The sequence below is a fragment of the Myodes glareolus genome, chromosome 4, assembly GCF_982192425.1.
Source record: "Myodes glareolus chromosome 4, mMyoGla1.1, whole genome shotgun sequence".
NCBI classification, from domain to species: domain Eukaryota; kingdom Metazoa; phylum Chordata; class Mammalia; order Rodentia; family Cricetidae; genus Myodes; species Myodes glareolus.
Window position 1 is genome coordinate 84,473,760 of NC_142029.1, and position 21,697 is coordinate 84,495,456.

The window sequence follows — 21,697 nt, forward strand, 5'->3', positions numbered from 1 at the left end:
GGAATAATAGAGTCAATTATTTTTTCAATCCCAATATTTTCAATCCAATCTAGAGTTAAAAGAATCTTTAGTATTTTTTATTTAAAAAGTATCAGGTTTTTTGGCTGGGAGGTGAACCCATTCAGGAGTCTGCAAGTGGAAAGAGTAGGACCAACGAGAACTCTCAGGTGAATTCAGAAGAAGATGAACACCAGCCTCAAGAGGACAGGGCAGTTCCAGCTCTGTGGGATGGATGTGCTTTCATTTCCAGCACACTCTTCTCTCCTGAATGAGCTCTGGTCTCTTCCCACTTGTGGTATGTGCATCCTAAAATGACTTTCTGTAGTCCCTCTAAACTGAAACATATAGAGTCCTGTAATGGCCATCCCAGAAGTTCCTATTTATTTTATTTCAAACTCAATACCCAAGAGAAAATAACTTCAAGTTTTACAATTTCCCAACTATAAATTCCTGAGAGAGACAGGCTCAGGTTAGCATTTTGTGCTAGATTACAAATTCTCTATTGCTGGCTGACTTATGGATTGGTTGTTCTCAAATCAAATGTTCTTACTGAGCAGTTTAAATAGCTATGGCCATTAAAGAAAACATAACGTTGTATAAAATACACCCTGAAAACCAAACACATAATAAAAACAAGAGAGCTGAGGTGATAGGGAAAGGTAAGAGGAAAGATGAGGCCTGAGAGATGATTCAGTGGGTACAAGTGCATGCTAAGACTGACGGCTTCGTTTGGTCCCCAGGACCCACACAGTTAAACAAGAGGAGAGAATGACTCCTGAAAGCTATCCTGTGACCTCCACATATAGGTTGTGGCATATGCAACCCTCCTTCAATAAATAAATATAGTAAAATTTTTTTAAAAAAAGGTGAGAGGATAATAATGAATAAAGTTGGGAGTCTGAATTACACTGAATGATGATAAGTAAGGTAAAGATTTATCAGTAGATGAGCTTCAAAGACAGCAACCATGTGAGTTAAGAGACGACAAATTAAACACAAAAGATCAGTCATTTCAGAAAACTGTGTTTACAGGTACTGGATCTTCAGCAAAATATTCCTCTTATAAAGTCTTGTGTATACTTCCAGGGGAGCTATTTTGTGAACACGGCAGGCCAATACTAGTGATGTTTAGAGTTTATTACATCTCATTTTCCATGCTTATAAGCTCCAAGGATAAAGGTCTATCTCAGTCTTATTTCCATATCTGTGTGTCCAGAAAACTGATCCTGAGATGAGAATTTCTAGAACACTGTTCTGATACCCAAGGAAACCATATTCAAAGTAACTTATAAAGGCATTGATTTTGGACTCATGTTTTCAAAGGGTCAGAGACCATGAAGGTCATGGCAAGAGCAGGCAGGCAGACATGGTGCTAAGGCAGAAGCTGAGAGCTTATAACTGATCCACAGCAGCGGTAGAGAGCACTAACTGAGAATTGTGTGGGATTTTGAAAGCTCAAAGCCACTCCACCTCCTAATCCTTCCCAAACAGTTCTACCAACTGGGGACCAAGTATTTAAATATATGAGTCTATGGGGATCATTCTCTTTCAAACCTCCATATTCCATTTACTGCCCCCATAGGCTTGTGGCCATATCAGAACACAAAATGTGCTTAGTCAGTTCAACTTCAAAAGTCCACTCCCCACGCCACAGTCTTTCAGACTTAAGAGGGTTTAAAATTACAAAATTCAAAGTCTCTTCTGTTAATCAAGGTAATCTCTTAATTGTAACCCCTCATAAAATCAAAAACCAAATCACATACTTCCAATGTACAATGGCAACTACTATAGATTACTATTCCAAAAGGAAGGAATAGGGGCATAGTGAGGAAATATGGAACAAAGCAAGACTGAAACCCAGCCAAGTAAACTCCAAATCCTGGAACTCTATGTCTGATGTCAAAAGTCTTAAGTGGCTCTGTCCTTCTGGCTTAACTAACTGCAACACACTTCTCTCTCTTGGGTTGGTTCCACTTCATGCTTGCAGCTTTCCTTGGTGGTATCCCATAGCTCTGGCATCTTAAATCTCTTAGAATTTCCAACATAATTCTGGCTTCATTTTCACAGCTTCATGCAATAGCCTATCAGGCCCCTACTACATCCCTGGCCTCAGTAGCTTTTCTTTACCTCGGAGGAAGATTCCACAAGCCCTTTACTCTTGTATCCTTCATGACTCTAAAGCCACAATCACATGGCCAAAGATATCAAGTTCTTCAGTCTGCTGGGTCTGGAGGTTGGCCCCCATCTTGAATTTCATTTGCATAAGCTTTCCTTTGTAGCTTTGTAGGAACAGGTAATTCCTTAGCCTTTTCTTTTTGCCAATTGCAGGATTAGCTGGGTGGCATCTCACCCTGAAGACACCACTCCCTTTATTTAATTTCTCATTTCTTTAAGCACAAACCTTGCATCCAACATTAAAGACTCCCTGGTGTTCTTTTCCTCCTCAAATTGCACCTTCTGTATATATTTTTGCCCCACTTCCTCATTTTCATTATAGACCTATATAAGTGTCAGGTATGGGTTTCATCCACTTGACTCTGGATCCAATCAGAAAAGTGATTGGTTATCCCTATATCATTTGTGCCACTATTGCACCAGTGGACACTTTTTAAAAAATATTCAACATCTTTAGTCATCTGGAAAATGTAAATTAAAACTAATTTGAGATTTCATCTTACCCCAGTCAGAATGGCCATGATCAAATGAACAATCGAGAATACATACTGGTGCAATGTGAGAAAAGGGGGACTATTTGATTGTTGCTGGTGGGAATGCAAACTGTTATGCCAATTCTGGAAATCAGTGTGGCAGTTCTTCACAAACTTTAAAATAGATCTACCACATGATGAAGCTATGCCACTCTTGAGTACAGACCCCAAAGGTTCTATATATTATATTACCACAGAGGTACTTCTTCCCTGTTCATAGCTTTATTCACAAGAACTAGGAAATGGAAACAGCCTAGATATCCACCAACTGATGAATGGTATTTAAAGGTCTGTATTTCTGGGAAGAGACATCATGATTATAGCAATTCTTATAAAGGAAAATATTTAATTGGGTGGATTATAGTTTCCGAGGTTTAGTCCATTATCATCTTGTCAGGACACAGCAGCATGAAGGCTGACATGGTACTTGAGAAGTAGCTGAGAGTTCTGTATATTGTGCCACAAGCAATAGGAAGTAAACTGAGACAGTGGGTGTGGCTTGAGCATATATGAGACCATAAAGCCCACTTCCAGTGACAGACTTCCTCCAACAATGCCACACCTACTCTGATAAAGTCATACCTCCTAATAGTACCACTCCCAATGAGCTTATGGGGGCAATTGTATTCAAACTACCACAAATGGGTACTGAAAATATGGTACATTTACATTACATAGTATTATTCTGTTTATAAGAAAAACCAAATTATGAAATCTCTAGTTCCATATTCTTAATTTCACCTTAGGATATCTTTAGGGGTTTTTGAGGGGGGATTGCTGAAGAATGGCTCAAAAGGTGAGAAAGCTTCCTGTTCTTACAGAGAAAAAGAGTTTAATTTCAGGTGCCTATAATAAGCAGCTCATAGTGAGGGTACTTGCACACATGTGTACACACATAAACATACATTCATATAGATAAAAAACAAAATGAATCCTTAAAAATAAAGGAAATATGGAAGGAAATACTATTCTTAAGAAGCTACCTTGCAATAACTACGGACAAAGCAAGGCTAAAGAGTCACTTGTGAAGTAACTGAGATACACAGTGTGGTAAGAAAAAAGGAGCAGGGAGAGGTTCATCTATGCACATGGAACTCAGGGCTTCTGGCCAGAGATGCATCAGGCTTACAGTCAGTCAGTCGTAGGATTCCAGAGTTCAAAATGATGGCTATTTCTAGACAATGGTTTAAGTCTGCTGCTTATCACTGAAGAAAATTAAACAATACAGGATAGCCTAAACTGCCAGCTCTCTCCGTAAGAGCCATACAGCATCACAGGAAGCAGAAAACAGGGACACAGAAAGATATAAGACGGCAGAAGGTTCATGGAGATGAGTAGTAAGAATTAATCAGGGATGGAAAGGGAGTTTGGGCCGCCTGGGAGCAAGTGGGGTACCAAGGTCCTATGGACAGTTCAGGGCCACGGCAGAAGTTTGTGCAGAAAGTGTTTTTAAGTTTACACACTGACATATTTCCAGCAGCCTGCTCTGACTCAGACCACAGTGCCTGAAGAAGTTCTCTCACCTATCTATGGATACACAGCCCAGCACACTGGGCTTTAATACAGTAGCTCTAGGAAGTATCTAAGAAGACGGTAGATACAGTTACAATCTTGAGTGTGTGCTCAGACAAGAGAATCCAGAGCCACTATTAGATGATGATGGCTCCTAATGCTGGTTTCTATCTGCGGGCAACGTAAAGCTGAAAACTCAGATCTATTGGCGATGAGACAAGTTCTCAGCATGGCACTGTGGTCAAGTGCTGCTGACAGCCGAGGGCACTGGACTAGACTCTCAGGATTCCAGTTCTCCTTTCCAATGGGAACATACTATTTCTCACATAAGTCTTTTTTAGGAACTGTGGAAACTCTCTTCTGCTCTATTAAGGAGAAATATAGATAAGCATAAGAACATAACCTTTGCCTGTAGCAAAAGCAGCCTTTGAGAAATGGCATTTAATCTAGGTTGCCAGTCCAAGACCTTAGGATCATGTGTTTTGACACTCACCAGAAAACTAAGTAATAAAAACAAAAACCAAAATTTAAAAATCTCAAGATAAACTCAAGCTGAACAATATGAATTACTAATGATTATCAAAACACTGAACCACAGAATCAAATGCCATTTCACTTTTTACTCTTAAGTATTTTTTACACATCTCAGTCCTTCTCTCCTTTCTTTCTTGCCATCAACACAGAAGTGATTCTCATCTCTCATACCCAGCAATGACATGGAAATAAAATATTTTGATGAGAAATGCCTCACTATCAGATAAACTTTCATGCCTGCTGCAACTGTCTGATGGCACTTTCTCTCTCACAGACTTAAGGGCTATTCCTTCAGTTTAATCACCTCTATCTTGTCAGCAGAGCAAAGGAACTCATGTTAATTGTGTCAACAAGTCTGTGTTACTTGTAAGTACCTCATGCAAACAGACTATAATTTAAATCAGGTAAGACCACTACTTAACATACTTCACCTAACAGTTATAAAATACTTTTCATAGTTTGCAAAGATTTTTACATACATTCTACCAAATAGGGAAAGAGCTGCAATATGAAAAAGGCACTTGCTGGCGTAAACAGATCCTAGATTTGCGGGACTCTGAAGTCAATGTAGTGAGTGGTTTTTTTTTGTTTTTGTTTTTAATCTTACCAAAATGCATCTCAGGAAAAAAAGACAAACTGTTATGTTTGTTTGTTTGTTTTTAATCCCTCATTGCACCCAAAGGACAAACAGAACTTTCTGTTTATTTTACTAGCTAAAAGAGTAACATTTTCTCAGAGGTATAGATAAAATTTTATCAAAAACTCATTTAAACTGCAAATAAGAATCCCCACAAACTGCCTAGAAATTGCATATGCTATAACTGTGAAAAAATACTTATGAAATAATATTTTCTAATACTATACTTCAAATGGACAGACACTAACATATGACTTGACAAAATTAGAAGATAGAAATTAGATTCAAATGTACATAGGATCTTTATGTCAAAGGACAATCTACCATTAGTGACTGAGGTGCAATTCAGTTTCCAGCAGTCTGGTTGAGACTTCAGACTCTGGCAATCTTGGCCTCAGAATGCTCCTCCTGAGTTTGGGGATTTCTGTCATTTTGCAGACTCATTTTCAGGCCACGGACCTAACTCCTTCACAAACAATACAGAAGGTTAGCTTTCTTCCACTCCTATTCCAGGACGCCATCAGTTCTTCTTGGTTTAAGAATAGAGTCAATCACAGACTAAAAAGATTTCCTTATAAGGATTTTGAGGCTAATTTGGATTTTGAAAATGAAGTCAAGCAACTCCTTTTTTTTCTCCTTAATAGCTCTTGCTATTCAAGTCTAAATACACACACACACACACACACACACACACACACACACAGAGAGAGAGAGAGAGAGAGAGAGAGAGAGAGAGAGAGAGAGAGAATTTTCTTGTGGTTCCCCCATATGAAAACAACAAGGCAGAAATTACTTACAAATGAAATTCAGATTAAGAAACTATACTTACTTAGGAGGAATTCGTGAAACTGTGTTCATGTTTGAGGCAGGGGCCATTACTTGAAGGATGTGTTCAAGGGCTGTTAATCCACCAGCAACTTGAAATGCAATCTGATCTGCCACATTCTAGACAGAAACACAAACAGAAGTTAGTACAATATCCTAGGCATAAAATTCTAATCAAATGAAATATTTAGTGTGCAGTTGAGATATATTTGTTGAATGATTTCTTGGTGCAGGGAAATGAGGGCAAATAGTGGTGAACATAGACATGGCCACCTGAATTATGAAATTTAAAGTTTGATGAATGGGACACATACCAGTCACATCATTTTAAGTGATTTTTATTACAGTTAGTATCCTGAAGGGAAGGCAAAGGATGCATGAATATAGGTGACCAATCATATTTTGGGGAGAAGGCTTTTCTGGGCAAGTTATAGCATGAGACAGGCAGAAAGACGTAAGGGGTTGGCAGGACATAGCAGTGGAGAGATGGCAAAGCACATTTATCAAGAAAAGGAAACGGCTGTCCTGTAATCATAAGTCCTATGTAACAAGAGCAGCTGACTTCCATAGGTTTATCTCCATTGGGATGTTTGTCAGCAATACCAGGCAGCTGAACATGTTTGTTGTATACATTCTTTCTCTTTGCTTTCACTAGAACATTAAGCATTTCAGAACTCAATCTATGATGATTTCTATATAATTTCTGAATTATACATAACTTTTCTATAAAGAAATTTCTCTAAACTCTTTGCAGTCTTCTGGCATGGGGAAGGAAAGAACAATTTTCTGTTACATTATTTTATGTTTTTAATTTTAATTAATTAATTTTTAAAAATGATCTTTTCTCATTTTACATACCTATCCTAGTTCCCACTCCCTCCTCTCCTCTGGCTCTTTCTACCCCATCCCCATCCACTCCTCAGTAAGGCAATAAAGTCTGACACATCACTTTAAGACAGGACTGAGACCCTCCCCACTATATTTAGGCTGAGCAAGGTATCTCTCCAAAAATAATGGGCACCAAAAAGTCAGTTCAAGCACTAGGGATAAATCCTGGTCCCACTGCCAGTGGCCCCACAGACTGCCCCAGTCACATAACTGTCACCCACATTCAGAGGGCTTTGTTTGTCCTATGCAGGTTTCCCTGCTATCAGTCCAGAGTCAGTGAGCTCCCACTAGCTCAGGTTAGCTGTTTTTGTGGGCATCCCCATGGACTTGACTCCTTTGCTTGTATTATTGCTCCCCCACCACCTTCTTGGATTGATCTCCAGACGCATAGCCCAGTGCTTCACTGTGGATTTCTGTATCTGCTTCCACCAATTGCTGGATGAAGGCTCTATGATGACAGTTAAGGTAGTCATCACTCTGGCTACAAAAGAAGGCCAGTTCAAGCACCCTCTCCACCATAGCTTAGGGTCTTAGCTGGAGTCATCCTTGTGGATTCCTGAGAATCTCCCTGATGTTGAGTTTCATGCTAGCCCCATAATGCCTTAGTTTTTAAGTACCACACATGTAAAAAAAATTGGATAGCAACATATTCTGGTCCAAAACTACCCCATTCATATGCTACACCGTATAGAAGCTTTTTATTTTTATGTGGCTCCATTTGGACAATATTGCTCTACATATCTGGCACATAAGATGAATTGGGCATAGGCTTAGGAGTGGAACTTCTGGGTCACAACTGTGCACAGGATTAGTTTTACTAGCTATGGGCAGTATCCTAAAATGTTTTAATCAATCTGTGTAAACACCATGGTACACTGGTCATTTCAGTTAGTTCATATTTTTATTTAAATTTAGTTCTATCAGCCTCTCTAACTTTAGTCCTTTCAACAGTATGTGCTGGCATTTTGTGAGGTTTGTATTTATCTTTTCTTGGCAACTAGGAAGTAAGTATCTTATGTTTGCTGGCTGTTTATGGTTTGATATTTTCAACTTTTTTATAACTGAGTGAAAAGCTGAGACCTTAAGTACACAGTATTCAATTAAATCTGACAAATGGTTATCAAGACACAACAATTTCTATAACCCAATTAAGTTTCCTCACTTCTCTTTTGCAGTCAATCCTCTTTTGTATAATAGTATCATAAATTAAATCTGTCTATTATAGAATTTCATACAAATAAAACCATTTGTTACATATGAATACTATTTGGTAGCTACTACTTCGGCCTATGGTACCCTGAGACATGTGAAATCAAATGAAGACAGTGAAGGGACTCTGCATCAAGAAGTAAACACAGTTGGGCATGCTAGCACACACAAATCTTTAATCCCAACACAGATCTCTGTGAGCTTGAGGCCAGCTTGGTCTACATAGCAAGTTCCAGGACAGCCAACTACATAGAGAGACTCTGTCTTTAAAAAAAAAAACTTCTGTATCTGGTACGGGAGAATTGTCTATTCTGTCAGTCATGTTTTAAATAAACGCTGATTGGCCAGGCAGGAGGTGTAGGCGGAAAACCAGACAGGAAGTGAAAATGATGCCAGGAGAGCAGGAGAATTCTGGGGAGGAGGAAGTTGATTCTTCCCACTCCTGCCCAGATCTCCGAAGCAGCAGGATGTGAGCTGCCCCACTGAAAAAGGTACTGAACCACATGGCTAAAATAGATCAGAAAAATGGGTTAATCAAGATGAGAGAGTTAGCTAATAAGTAGCCTGACCTAATGGGCCAATCAGCTTTATAACTTATAGAGATCTCAGTGTGATTTTTCTCTGGGACTAAACAATTGTGGGGACCTGGTGGGTGAGACAGAAAAACACAAACAAGCCGGCCTTTTCATGTTACATGTATTATACTCAAATTATAGATACAATATTTAAAAATACACAACTATATTAAGAACAAGTGAAATACATCTGTAAAGCAAAGTAATACACTGAGGGCAAGGATCCAGATTTTAACACATCTTAAGACACTGGCTTTTTACACTCTTTTCTTTTCCTCTACTCTTACAATGTTTCAGACTCTAGGATGTGATAATCTTATTTCTGCTTCAGTTTGACTGCTGCCCATTCTGTCCATGCCTACTGTTCCCATATTCAGTTTATAGAGTCTCATATTCTTCTGCTTGAGGCAGGAAGGAGGAGCCTAGATCAACACTGTAGAAGTGGCAGACTGAGTAAAAGCAGAGCAGTTTAATGTATACAACAATGGAAAAAACCCACAACACCCAACTGAAAGCCTTTTATGATATGCCAACATGGCTATGACCTCCTGAAGATCTTAAGGCACTGACTCTAATGGACATTTAGCAGAACAAAAATAAGTAACTTCAGGAACGATGAAAACCAACTTAAACCATTTTTCTTACTAACATACTACTGAAAATAGAATTTTTTTTATCGTTTTAGGAAAATAAAGCAAGAGGCAAAAATCAACTGTAAAATTTAAAAAATTCAGTTCCTTCAGGAATCAAGGTAATATATACTTCTGAATTAGATATGAAGTAAGCAATCTCTGATCTATTCCACTGTGTACAGCCAGATGATGGACACTTTGCTCAGCATCCTCCTAACTTATCTTTCATGTCCTGCCATCAACTCCTATTTGTTTTATCTGCTCTCTTACCCTACAGTCTACAAGCTCCTTATGAGCTATTGACTCGTTACTCAATCCTAGTTCTGGCAGAAAAGGGCAATGGTATGTACTTGTTGGACAAATGGCTCAACTAATAATATATGGTAGACAACAAAAATATCCTATGACATATGAGGTTAAGTTAATACTGAGGCCTGTCTGTATTATAAGAAAGACCAACCCCTAATGGATCCCATTCCTTAATAAAGCAAAATAAACAGCTCTTGTCCCTCTCTAAACATTAAAGGCAGACATAATAATCCTATAATGTCTGAGATTATTTTGTTGTTGTTTTGGTTTCTTGAGACAAGGCCTGACAATGCATGCAGAGTTGGTTGGTCCGGAACTTGCTACATAGACCAGGCTGGCTTTGAACCCAACTCCCTCTGCCTGGAATTAAAGGCACAAGCCACCATACCTGGCTTGAGATTACTTCTTTACCTCATGGATACTAAAAAAGGAAATCAAGCTATCTCAATGATGAACCATTTCAAATGCTGAAATTAAGGGATTAAAAAGAAACTTTTCAAACATATAAATGAAAAAAAATCACTTTCACACAATAACCCAGACAGATATGACAGGAGTAGATGGTCTTCTTTCTGTCTCTTCCCAAGTCTTGTCACACTGACTTTTTTGTGCCTATCACTTGGCACTTGCTGCTCTCTTCATATTTGGGTACCTTAATGCCCCAGTAGTGGGGCACTCTCCCACATACTGTCTTATACATGCTCCTCCTAAGCGTGCACAGAGAGTAATTACACTAAAAATGCTTAACACAAGTATTTTCTCCATCAGACATCAGAACTGTTGCCTTCTCAGTCTTAATGTTCACATGCTATTTTTCAATCCTTTAAGACTCAGATAAAAAGTTACTTCTTCCAGTGAGACTTTCTGATCCTTTCAACTAAAGTCAAAATCTTCTATATATTTATTTGTGTCTATGATAAGCTTAAATGCTCTGGTCTCTGTGTTTCCAAGCACAGTCAAGCATAGGATGCATATAACAGTTAACAACTAAAGACTACTCTTTAGCTGAAAACACTTTATTCTAGCAGGATAAATTCTATAGTAACTAAGTCTATCTTCCTCCTTTACCTCCTTTGTAAATACTCTGCACCTAGAATGTAAAGCTAGAAAATAATTTCACAAAGAACTTTAAAAACTTTTATAATTATGATTTGATCAAGAAAAAGTACCTCTAGGGATGGAATGTACAGTTCTTCTTTCTATATCTGGTATAACATCTTAACAGCTCTGTCTTCCCTTGCTCTCTCCCACTATGGACTGAAAACTGACTAATAGGATTAGTGGCTTCATTCTAATAACCCAGCTTAGTTAAAGGGCAGAAAAAAAATGACAGCTTCAATCTGAATTACACGGCCTGGGAACCCATCCAATTATTAAGTAGAGTAACTGTTATTAGCTCTCCCAATCAAAGGAGAGGCAGCTGTTAATCTTTGGTGACCTGCAAAGGCTGCTGGCCTTTGTACTTGACTTTTCTGTACACAGTCATTATGTTCTTTGTGATCACTGAAGAAGGCCTTCCTAGCTTTTAGAGAGGCGGCAGATGGGGAAAACTGTTTGCATGTTCATTAGCAGGATAGGCTAGGCATTTGTTCTGTGCATCTGTGGCACCGTAAGACCCATTTAGAAATAGTTCTGAGACATGTATAAATGTGGAACTCAGTAGTCCAATTTATAAATACAGGGATCCTGGAAATGCAGCTTCTTATGATTGTTCTCTGCAAGTAAAGCTCAGCCCACACTTCAAGGACATGCTTCTCTATTCCTTTACTATTCTCACATGTTAATGGTAATTTAAAAAGGAGAAAGCAAAATGGGCAGATACCGCTCACCTTGCTTTCCCCTTAAAACTTTCATCCAGTTTGCTGGCTTCCCCACATTCTTACAATCTGAGTAAGTATCTATGCTCAGATTTCTAGCTGTAAGCACCAGCACCAAAAGGACTAAGGATCTATGGGCAAGAAAATCACAAGATTGAAATTCTAAACTTGTGGGAATGTGAAGCCAAAAAGACTCCAAACTTTAAAGTAGCGTTTGAAAGCTTAGGGAACATGGTGAGACCTAGGAAGGTTGGAGAAGTTTTGTCAAGACCAGGCAAAAACTACTCTGTGATGCTAATGAAAATGTGCACCCTTTAGGAAGCTGCAGTGGTGCTGGACTGTGTCTTCTCTAACCCATTTGAACTATGGGTGAAGGGATCAGGGTGAGAGATGGTGGCTTAGGCAGAGAAGACTAATAAAAGATGTCAAGGCCTGACTATGCTTCTCTTCGTTGAAAGGTGTTGTGTGAAAGGAACTAAAATTTAGTATGGAATTCATTGATACTTTCTACAATGGGGACATTTTTATCATATTTTCAAGATCTCTGAAACAAATTTTGAACCACATGACCAAGGAAGAGATTGTTTTGGGCAAGAAGGTAATACTGACAAGAGCTGTAACATGGACAAATTCTTCCGGGATTATATTTATATTGGATCTAGCAAAAAGGAAGTTTTCAGTAAATATTTACTGACTAAAATTAACTAAAGCATAGTATTTTTCTGATGGAAAAAATTCTCTTGAGAGGAGAGGATCCCGTCAAATCACAATAAGGAAAAGAAGGCTTAGAAACACCTATGTGCTTGGAAAAGCCGAGTCCAGAGTATACGTGGGAAGACTAGAAACAGGAGTGTCAGGGAAGGCAGGTCCTGTTCTCAGGCCTATCTGAAGGGGACATAGGAGCAGGGCCCAGAGGGAGAAGGCTAATTGTAGGGTCTCTTACCACCTTAGTTACATCTTGCCTCATTAACTTTGCTTGTTTTTTTCATCCTACTTTTAGGAAAAGTCAAAACCCAGACCATTCTATATATCACTAAGGAAAGAACAAAAAACTTTAAGGGGTGAAAACAAAGATAAAGTTAAAACAGAGATACAAATTCTACTTTTCTCAAAGGAGCCTTCCAGATGGTTACTATGCATGAATAAGATGCTGACAGTTTACATGTGGCAGGCTGTGTGGCAGTCCTCAGGACAGTCTCTTAAGGCAGTGATGAATATCCCAGTTAGCATTCAAGAAAACTAGCTTCAGAGTCATCAATTAACGGCTCACAATTTTCCAGACAGGAACAAACAGCGGAAAAACCTAGGCTTCCATGACTCGTGAGTGTGGGAGGGGTTTAGAGCAAGAGCACTGTAGGGAAATCTAGTATATGTTTGTCTTTGGCACATTTATTACTAAGTATTCCAAACCTGTAAAGTGTTGGCTTTAGTACTATTAAAAATTTAAAAACATTTTGTAACAATTCATATTTACAGAAAGGCTATGAGGATAGCGTGGTTTCTACAGCCTTCATCTAGCTTCACTTCTTTCTTATCACGGTACCCTCATCAAACTCAGAAAACATATGGATACACACTGGTACAATATTCAACTGTTCACATCTTTGGATTTTCCTGGCCTTTTCTCTCCCAGGGTAGAATATGAAGAACCACATTGTATTTAGCATAATCCTATTTTGACAACTAGGTAATCTTTGAGGTGGGATCCTGAACTCTCCTATATTAGAATTTCTTTGCATTTAAAAAGAAATTCTTGAAACAACCCAGGCCCAGAGAATATAAAGAATGTTAGTTTGACAGTCATAAGGAAATAAAAAAGTATGAAAGAACTAACAAGAACTAACATTTCTAAGGAATGGAAATGTGAATAGTTTTTTTCAGCTGTTTTTTTCAGTAGTTTAGCTCTTGACCGAGACTGTCAGGAAATGGGGACAAAATGTGCACACAGCAGGGGAGAAGCAAGGCTTTGGTGAGGTGGGAAGGAATATGGGACCAGAGTTAGTAGCGATCCCAGCTGGTCCAAGACGGGCTCTACTTAGCTTCACCTCAACTGTCCTGCAATACCCTGCAAACCAAATTCCATTTCCTTTCTTTCCTAGAGGTCAGTGAACCTGAGCACATCTCTGTGAGCTCTCATTCTCATTTTAGCAAGATACTGCCTGATGTTTTTTATGCATGATTTTTCTTTTCTGTTACAGGGGGAAGCAGCTGCCCTAAAAGACTTGCAATGGGACACAGAAAAATGAAGCATGGCCAGATTAGAAATGATTCTGCTAGCAGGAATGGAGTCTACTTACTTTTGTCTAGAGGAAATGAAAGGAAGTAGTTAGTGATAAACAATATCAAATACTTTGCACACGGATTATCTGAAACCTGCTTTCTGGTTTAGGCCCTCTTCTTTAGCATTAAAAAGGGTATATGGTAGAAACCAAGAAAGAAAAATACCACAAAATATTACTTAGGAGGTTATCTGATACAAAATATTAGGTAAGTGGCAAAATAAGGTTTGGGGAATTCTAGGTACACGATTAGCCTATACTTTGCTCATGGATGAAAAGTGAGTAACATAAATACTGAACCCCTGTTATGCATTAAAATGTTCCAAACAACCGGGTGGTGGTAGTGCATGCCTTTAATTCCAGCATTTGGGAGGCGGAGGCAGGTAGATCTCTCTGACTTCCACCATCCCGGTCTACAAGAGCTAGTTTTAGTACAAGTTCCAAAGCTACAGAGAAACCCTGCCTTGAAAAACAAAACAAAAACAAAACAAAACAAAACAACAAAATGTTTCAAATAATATGCTCTTATGTGAAGAACAGTACAATGGGTCTTTCTAGAATATGTGTTTTTTTTTTCTTGATTTTGCTAAGTAAACATGAGCACATGTTTGCAGAAGGGTTAACACTGCCCCACTGAACTCTTACATCAGAGCTGCGATTTGCTGCTATTTGTGCTGAGTGAGAATAAGGCTTTACTAAAGGGGAATGAGATGTGTAGAAGTCTGCTTATTTAAGGCAAATAAAATTCAGAGGCGTCATTAAGCCTGAGAACAGAGGCCCACGATAGCTCCTTCTTCATTATAAAATGCAAATATAAATCTCTTTCCCATTACAAGCTCATTTGAAAGACAAATTTGATGGCCAATTCATACTTAATGAGGCTTTTAGTATGAATTGGAAGTAGATTTTTGCTTTAAGTCAGATGTAAGTTCATATATCCACAATACAAATAAAGTTATTGAATAAAACAAAACTGCAAAGATGCTAAAGAGCAACTGTGCCTTTACAGGTACTGGGAGCACACAATGCCATTCCAGCAAGAATGGAGAGGTGGGGCTCTGAGAATGGTAAGCAGAAATAATGTACTGCATGGAAGAGGGGAGGAGAATGAGGTACAAAGAACAGTTAGAGGGAACAACTGTGTGGTGCCCTGTATCACAAAATAAGTTTTCCTATGTCAGCAGAAACACAGACCAGTTATGTCCTCTGGACTGTAATCACCTTGTCACTTTTTCTTTTCTTTTTAGATTTATTTATTTATTATGTATACAGTGTTCTGTCTATCTGTATGCTTGCTGGCCAGAAGAGGGCACCAGATCTCATTACAGATGGCTGTGAGCCACCATGTGGTTGCTGGAAATTGAACTCAGGACCTCTGGAAAAGCAGTTAGTGCTCTTAACCTCTGAGCCATCTCTCCAGTCCACTTTGTCACTTTTTCCCACTCATATTACACTACAGCCATTTTAATAATTTATTTTTATTTTATATGTATTGGTTTTTGCCTTCCTATAAGTCTGTGTGAGGGTATTGGATCCAATGGAACTGGAGTTACAGACAGTTGTCAGCTGCCATGTGGGTGCTGGGAATTGAACCCTGGTCCTCTGGAAGAGCAGTCAGTGCTTTTAACTGCTGAACCATCTCTCCAGTTCCATCACCACAGCCATTTTAAATGGTATATAATTTCCTGAATTGATACTGAATCTGCTGATCTTCCTTACCCACATCATCCTTGGAAACCTACCCATCTTTCCAGGCAATCCATTTGCTTCCTCCTGCAAAGAGAACCTGTCTCAACACCATGGTGGACAGCATTCCTGAGGAATGATACCCAAGGCTGTTCTCTGACCTCCAGACATATAGACACTGTCATACACACGTGCACATGCACATACAAAAAAAAATAGTTAAAAGAAAACAATACACATGTATTTCTTGAGTATAGAATCCAAAGTATAGATTTTCATTATGTAGGGTTTTTTTTTTGCTGTTGTCATTAGATTTAGACTTAAATTTAGAATTTTTTTATTATATGTATATGTATGAGTGGGGTTTTATGCATATTACTAAAGTTATCTGCAGATGGCATAAGATCACCCCAAGGTGGAGTTACTGCTGTGAGCCATTGGATAAGGGTATTGGGAACAGAACACAGATCCTCTGAAGAGCAGCAAGCACTCTTAACCACTGAGCCATATCTTCAGCCAGATTTGAATTACTAAAGTACTAGCTGTATATTCCTTACTTATTTGATGCGACAAATTGTTAGCTGAACAAGCCTGTTTATACAATTCAAGATAATGACCTATAAAATAAATCAGAAAAATATTTAAGTAAGACTAGAGATTATATACAATTTTTTACACTAGCAAAATGACCACCTAAATTATTCTGTGATGCATCTTTCTTTCATATATAGTGTCCAACTCTGGGAACAGAAGTAGATTATTTTCAAGGTCCTTGAGAAATTCTTAGATTTTATAATTCTTTTATGTCTTTTACTATTTATTTTTAGCTATAAAAGTAATGGCTCCTTTTCAAACTTTGGTAGATTTGGTTTTAGGAATAATGTAGAATCTTCTCCAATCTAGACATTTGCAGCTCCTCAAGTCTACAGTGCTATCTGTCAAGGGAAACTTTATACATATATACATATATATGTATATATACATGATATAGGAGGGCCTTCTATCTATCTGTTGCTTTCATTGGTTAATTAATAAAGAAAACTGTTTGGCCTGATAGGTCAGAACATAGATAGGCGGGGAAGACAGAACAGACTTGTGGGAGAAAGAAAGCAGAGGCAGGCAGATGCCATAGAACCAGCCGCCAGGTCAGACATGCTGAATCTTTCCCAGTAAGCCACCACCTTGTGGTGCTACACAGATTATTAGAAATGGGTTAATCAAGATGTGAGAATTAGCCAATAAGAGGCTAGTACTAATGGGCCAGGCCGTGTTTAAATGAATACAGTTTCCGTGTAATTATTTTGGGTTAAGCTAGCCAGGCAGCCAAGAGCCGGGCAGGACGAAAAGCAGCCCACCACTCCTTTTACATATACATATATAAAACATTACATAATTATAAAAATTTACAGATGTTTTAGTTCAATTGAACAATTTTGTTTTTAGCGCAGACTATGCAAAAAGGAAATAATAGTATGCGGTTAAGAGCTAAGACTCTACAAAGTCATACACATCTTAGTGTGACTCCTGGGTCACTATTACAGAACTGCAAGCAAGTTACATCTCTAAGTTTTAGTCTACCTGCATAAGTGAAACTAACGAGAACGGTAAGAATATCATCCGCATCCTATTGTGGTATTGTATGCGATGACAGTTCTTGCAAAGCAGTAATTCAAACAGTGCTGAGAGAGAGAGGCAGGGTGGGGCACTCTAAGAGTTCAACAGACATGGGTGATGAAGTGTGAGCCCATGAATAATGGCAGTTAATAATAAAGAAATAGCTTTGCTTTCTGGACACTCAAAGAAGTACTTACAATAAAGATCAATGAGGAGGAAATGGTGGAAAATACTAGTTTTAGTAGCAAAAAAGAATCTTTGGAAAGCAGAAGGAGAGAGTCAGAATCCATGTTGAGGGTCAGCACCACAAGACAGAGTGTCAGAAAATTCTCACAGTACATTCAGTAACAGGTAATTGGAAAAAAGGGGAGAGTTAGGAAGGAGAGTACATATGGCAGCTGAACCAGTAAGGAAATGGTGGTGTATGGAGGGGGACACTGGAGAAGTCATCTTAAGATTCCTGTGGAGTCAGTGGCATAGGGCTCTAGAGGTAAATGTCCTTCCTGGTAATGATTACTCTGGAAATCCAGAGTATCCTGGAAACTATACTCTGAGATTTGACCTGTAAATACTTCTACACAGAAGGGGAAAATAGTGAGTCAGAACCATGTGGTATTCTGTGAAATACAAGTCTGGTCTCAGCCAATGGAGTAAACCTCAGAGACAAGTCCCCTTTAGGGGATGCACAGAGGTGGCATCTTACAAGGGAATGAAGAGAGCAGACCTGGCCCCCTGCATCCAGGGGGAGGGGCCTGCATCCAGGCTCTGAACCCCTACCCCAGCTCTCTTTCCTTCACTTTTATACTTTCCTTGGTGTAGGAGGTCCTTCTGTATTTGTGTTGCTTTAATTGGTTGAATAAAGAAACTGCCTTGGCCTTTTGATAGGGCAGAACTCAGGCGGGGAAGACAGCACAGGGAAAAAGGGCAGAGTGGCAGACGCCATGGTTCTCCTGCCCAAGATGGATGCTGGTTAGACTCATGCCAGTAAGCCACAGTCAAGTGGTGATACACAATAATGGAGATGGGCTAAACTAATATGTGAGAGTTAGCCAATAAGAGACTAGAGATAATGGGCCAGACAGTAATTTAATTAATACAATTTCTTGTGATTATTTCAGGTGTAAGCTAACAGGGCGGCCAGGACAAACAAAGAACCCTCTCTCCATACAACAGTTCCTTATTTAGTATTTAATTTCAATTAAGTAGACCTGCTTTAATTTATCCTGTTCAATTTTGTTTTCCCATCTCATTTTCTTCTTGATAGACTTTGCCAAAGAACTCATTGGTCTGAAGTGGGAATTTCCCTGTTCAGTCCTTGAGTGTTGGGGCTATATAAAATTGTTTTAATGCACAATGCTGCCTCTAGCTCTTTTCTGGTAACTTTTGGCTGGATTGCCTAATTCCCACCCTTTCTTTTTGATTATTTCCCCTTCTATTTACTTTCTTTTCAAATTTTCTTATATAGCTCTAATACAAATCACTATCTGTTCAGTATATTTCCTTTCCTCTTCTTCCCTTAGCAATTAATGTCTTACTGCATACATTATCCTATGCATTGAGGTCAGGCTATTCTTTGATCAAAGTTACCCCATACTATACAAAATACTATTTTTTCAGGCTATATATTTCTCTAACAGACTCCATTTTACAAGTAGCGTTTGACTTAGTTTTGAGAGCTAAGTGTGACTACAGTCCCCAGACCCCAAAACGACACCACAATACATATTATGCTGTCAGGCATAATACACACAACAGAAACTGATATGTATTCTTTAGAGAAGAAAGAGGGCCTCCACATAAGTTTACTGGAGTGAAAATTTAAACCATAAGGACATTAAATGCATTAAACTTCTATCAGGGAAACTAGGCCAAAGAACTTATTTGACATGACAGACCAAGCAAAGGGTGTAACTTCCTTACCTGGACCTCATAAAGTAATAAACACACAACACTAACTATCTCTTGACACCTGGTGTGTGTGTGTGTGTGTCAAGGAGTGACACGCAGAGGGCTCTTTGACTGTCTTGGACCTTCAGTATGAATAGGGCCCACGCTGCTGCTATGACCTGTTATAAGACTATAACCTTCCACTGTAGCTACTGCTGAAACCACAATACCTACAGCAACCTTCCTCCTCTCACAGATACTCACAGACACCCCACTGAGACACTGTCTGTGACTTCCTAGCTAACAGATGCTCAGATGCCAGAATCTCTTGCCTGGGGACTGAGTGTATGTATGTATGTATGCACGTAGGTATGTATGTATGTACGTACACACACACACACTCAGTGTTCATGCATACTGCTTCTCATTCTTTTTCCCACTTCCTGTCCAGGAATCAAGAGAGTTTGGCTACATCCAGATCCCCCCAACCAGAGAAAGAGAAAGAGAAAGAGAGATTTGAGTGAGAGAGTCCAACCCCAAAAGTTAGCCTTGGCAGACAATGGAAAACTGACTTTGGCTTCCACAAGCATGCTCATACACACATGCATGCACACTTGAATGAACATGTGCACCCCACCTCCATTACCAAGTATGTTTCTCTCTCTCTCCCTCTCCCCCCTCCTCTCTCTCTCTCTCTCTCTCTCTCTCTCTCTCTCTCTCTCTCTCTCTCACACACACACACACACACACAAATGTAACAAAACCATCTATACATCAAAAGGTCATTCACCAATGAACAAAGTTTCATTTGAGGGGTGTGAGGATATTCTAACATATGAAAATAAATGAAGTATGTTACATTAATAGACTCAAGGACAGAAATAACATGGAATCATCTTCCCTGATATACCTAGGACCTTTGACAAGGTCCAACGTACCTTTAAGATAAAAGTCATGGAAAAACTAGGACTAGAAGGGGCATCTCACTGCAATTTGGCATATACACGGCCCACCATATCAGGGAGGGAAGGGAACTCAAAGCACCCCACTATATAGTAATAACAAGGGTATCTACTTGATCTACCAATATTCAAAACAGCCCTTGAAGTCTCAAAACAACGAGACAAAAGAAAGAAATTAAAAGGATATAAGTGAAAAATGAAGATGTCAAACTATCCCTATTTACATACACTGTGATTCTGCACATAAGAAATTCTAAAAACTTCACCAGGAGTTCTTTGAACTAATGAAGACTCTCAAAGTAATGAAAGAAATGAAGAAAAGAGTCTCACTCACAATATATTAAAAATACTTAGAATAGATTTAAACCAGAATGTGAAAGATTTCTATAATGAAAAATTTAGAACACTGAAAAATAAAATAAAATAAATAAAACACTAGCAGTTGGGAAAGATCTGCCATGTTTGTAGGCTGGTAGAATTAATATAGTGAGCATGGTTATTACCAAAGGGGCTCTAGAAACTCAAAGCAATGACATTCTTTGCAGAAATAGAAGATACAATCCTAAATTTCCACGGAATCACAAAATACCTAGGAGGCACATGAGCAAACCAGAGCAACGGAAGAGCTATTATGATACCTGATACAAGTTATACTACAGAGACACAGTGACAAAAACAGAAAAGCCCTGGCACAACAGAGACCTGTAAATCAGTGTATTATTATAGAGGATGCAGAAATAAACCTACACAGCTACAGTCACCTGACTTTTAAATGGATTCAAAAATATATATTGGGGAAATGACAGCTTCCTCAATAAATGATTTTGAAAAATCTATCCACTTTTAAATGGATAAAAACCCTTAATGTAAACTAAAACCAAGCTCTTAAAGTCTGGAACTGTAAAGAAAAAACAAGGTAGAGGCGTGAGCAAAGACGATTCTTTTTTTGAAAAAGAAATTAAGGTCTTGGGAAATAACAAACACTGAACTGAAAGATGGAACTGTATGAAGTGAAAAGGCTTCTGAGCAACAAAATAATTTGAGTGAACAGACAGCTTTCATAATGGACAATTTATGTACCAGCTACATATCTGACAAACAATTAGTGTCTGGACTATATAAAGTGACTGTTTTGTTTTCATGTTAGGACTAGGAACAGAGAAGCAGATGCTCGTCCTCTGTGGGGCTTCTACCCTAGGATTCTCATCCCAGATAATTCATTTGTACTTATAAATGTGCATGGATTATAAACACAGTAAAAGAAAAGTAATGAAACATTACTCAGTTCTTCAGTTTGAATGTTTTATCAGAAAACATCTCCAAAATGTAACATTACTTCAAGTTAACCAAGTTATAAAAAGTAGTTTCCATGAGAGCAAGGAATGGTATATAGAAAGATACGAAAGGAGGAAAGGTAAGGAAGAAATGTTGTCATTCAATTTCAAAAATAAAAAAGTAATTTTCATTAGTACATCAATGAAAAGAACAGGTGGCTCTTCACTGACATACTTGAGTAATACATATACAGCTTTATTATTTAGTCATACAAAAATATGAATGTCTCTAGAGGCTCAGTCTTCCACTCCTAACTGCTGTTTCATAATGTTTGTTTTACTCTTCTGT

The 21,697-nt window shown here is 38.6% G+C and overlaps 1 protein-coding gene across 4 annotated transcripts in view; it reads right to left on the reverse strand.

Annotated features, from left to right (window-relative positions):
* Scaper (S-phase cyclin A associated protein in the ER) overlaps nucleotides 1-21,697 on the reverse strand; it is a 354,060-nt gene that overhangs the window by 89,418 nt on the left and 242,945 nt on the right. For all 4 annotated transcript variants that reach the window (XM_085688786.2, XM_085688784.2, XM_085688782.2 and 1 more), the window contains one exon: nucleotides 6,221-6,336. In XM_085688786.2, the coding sequence (XP_085544912.2) occupies nucleotides 6,221-6,336 (116 nt within the window). The remainder of the gene's footprint in view (nucleotides 1-6,220; nucleotides 6,337-21,697) is intronic.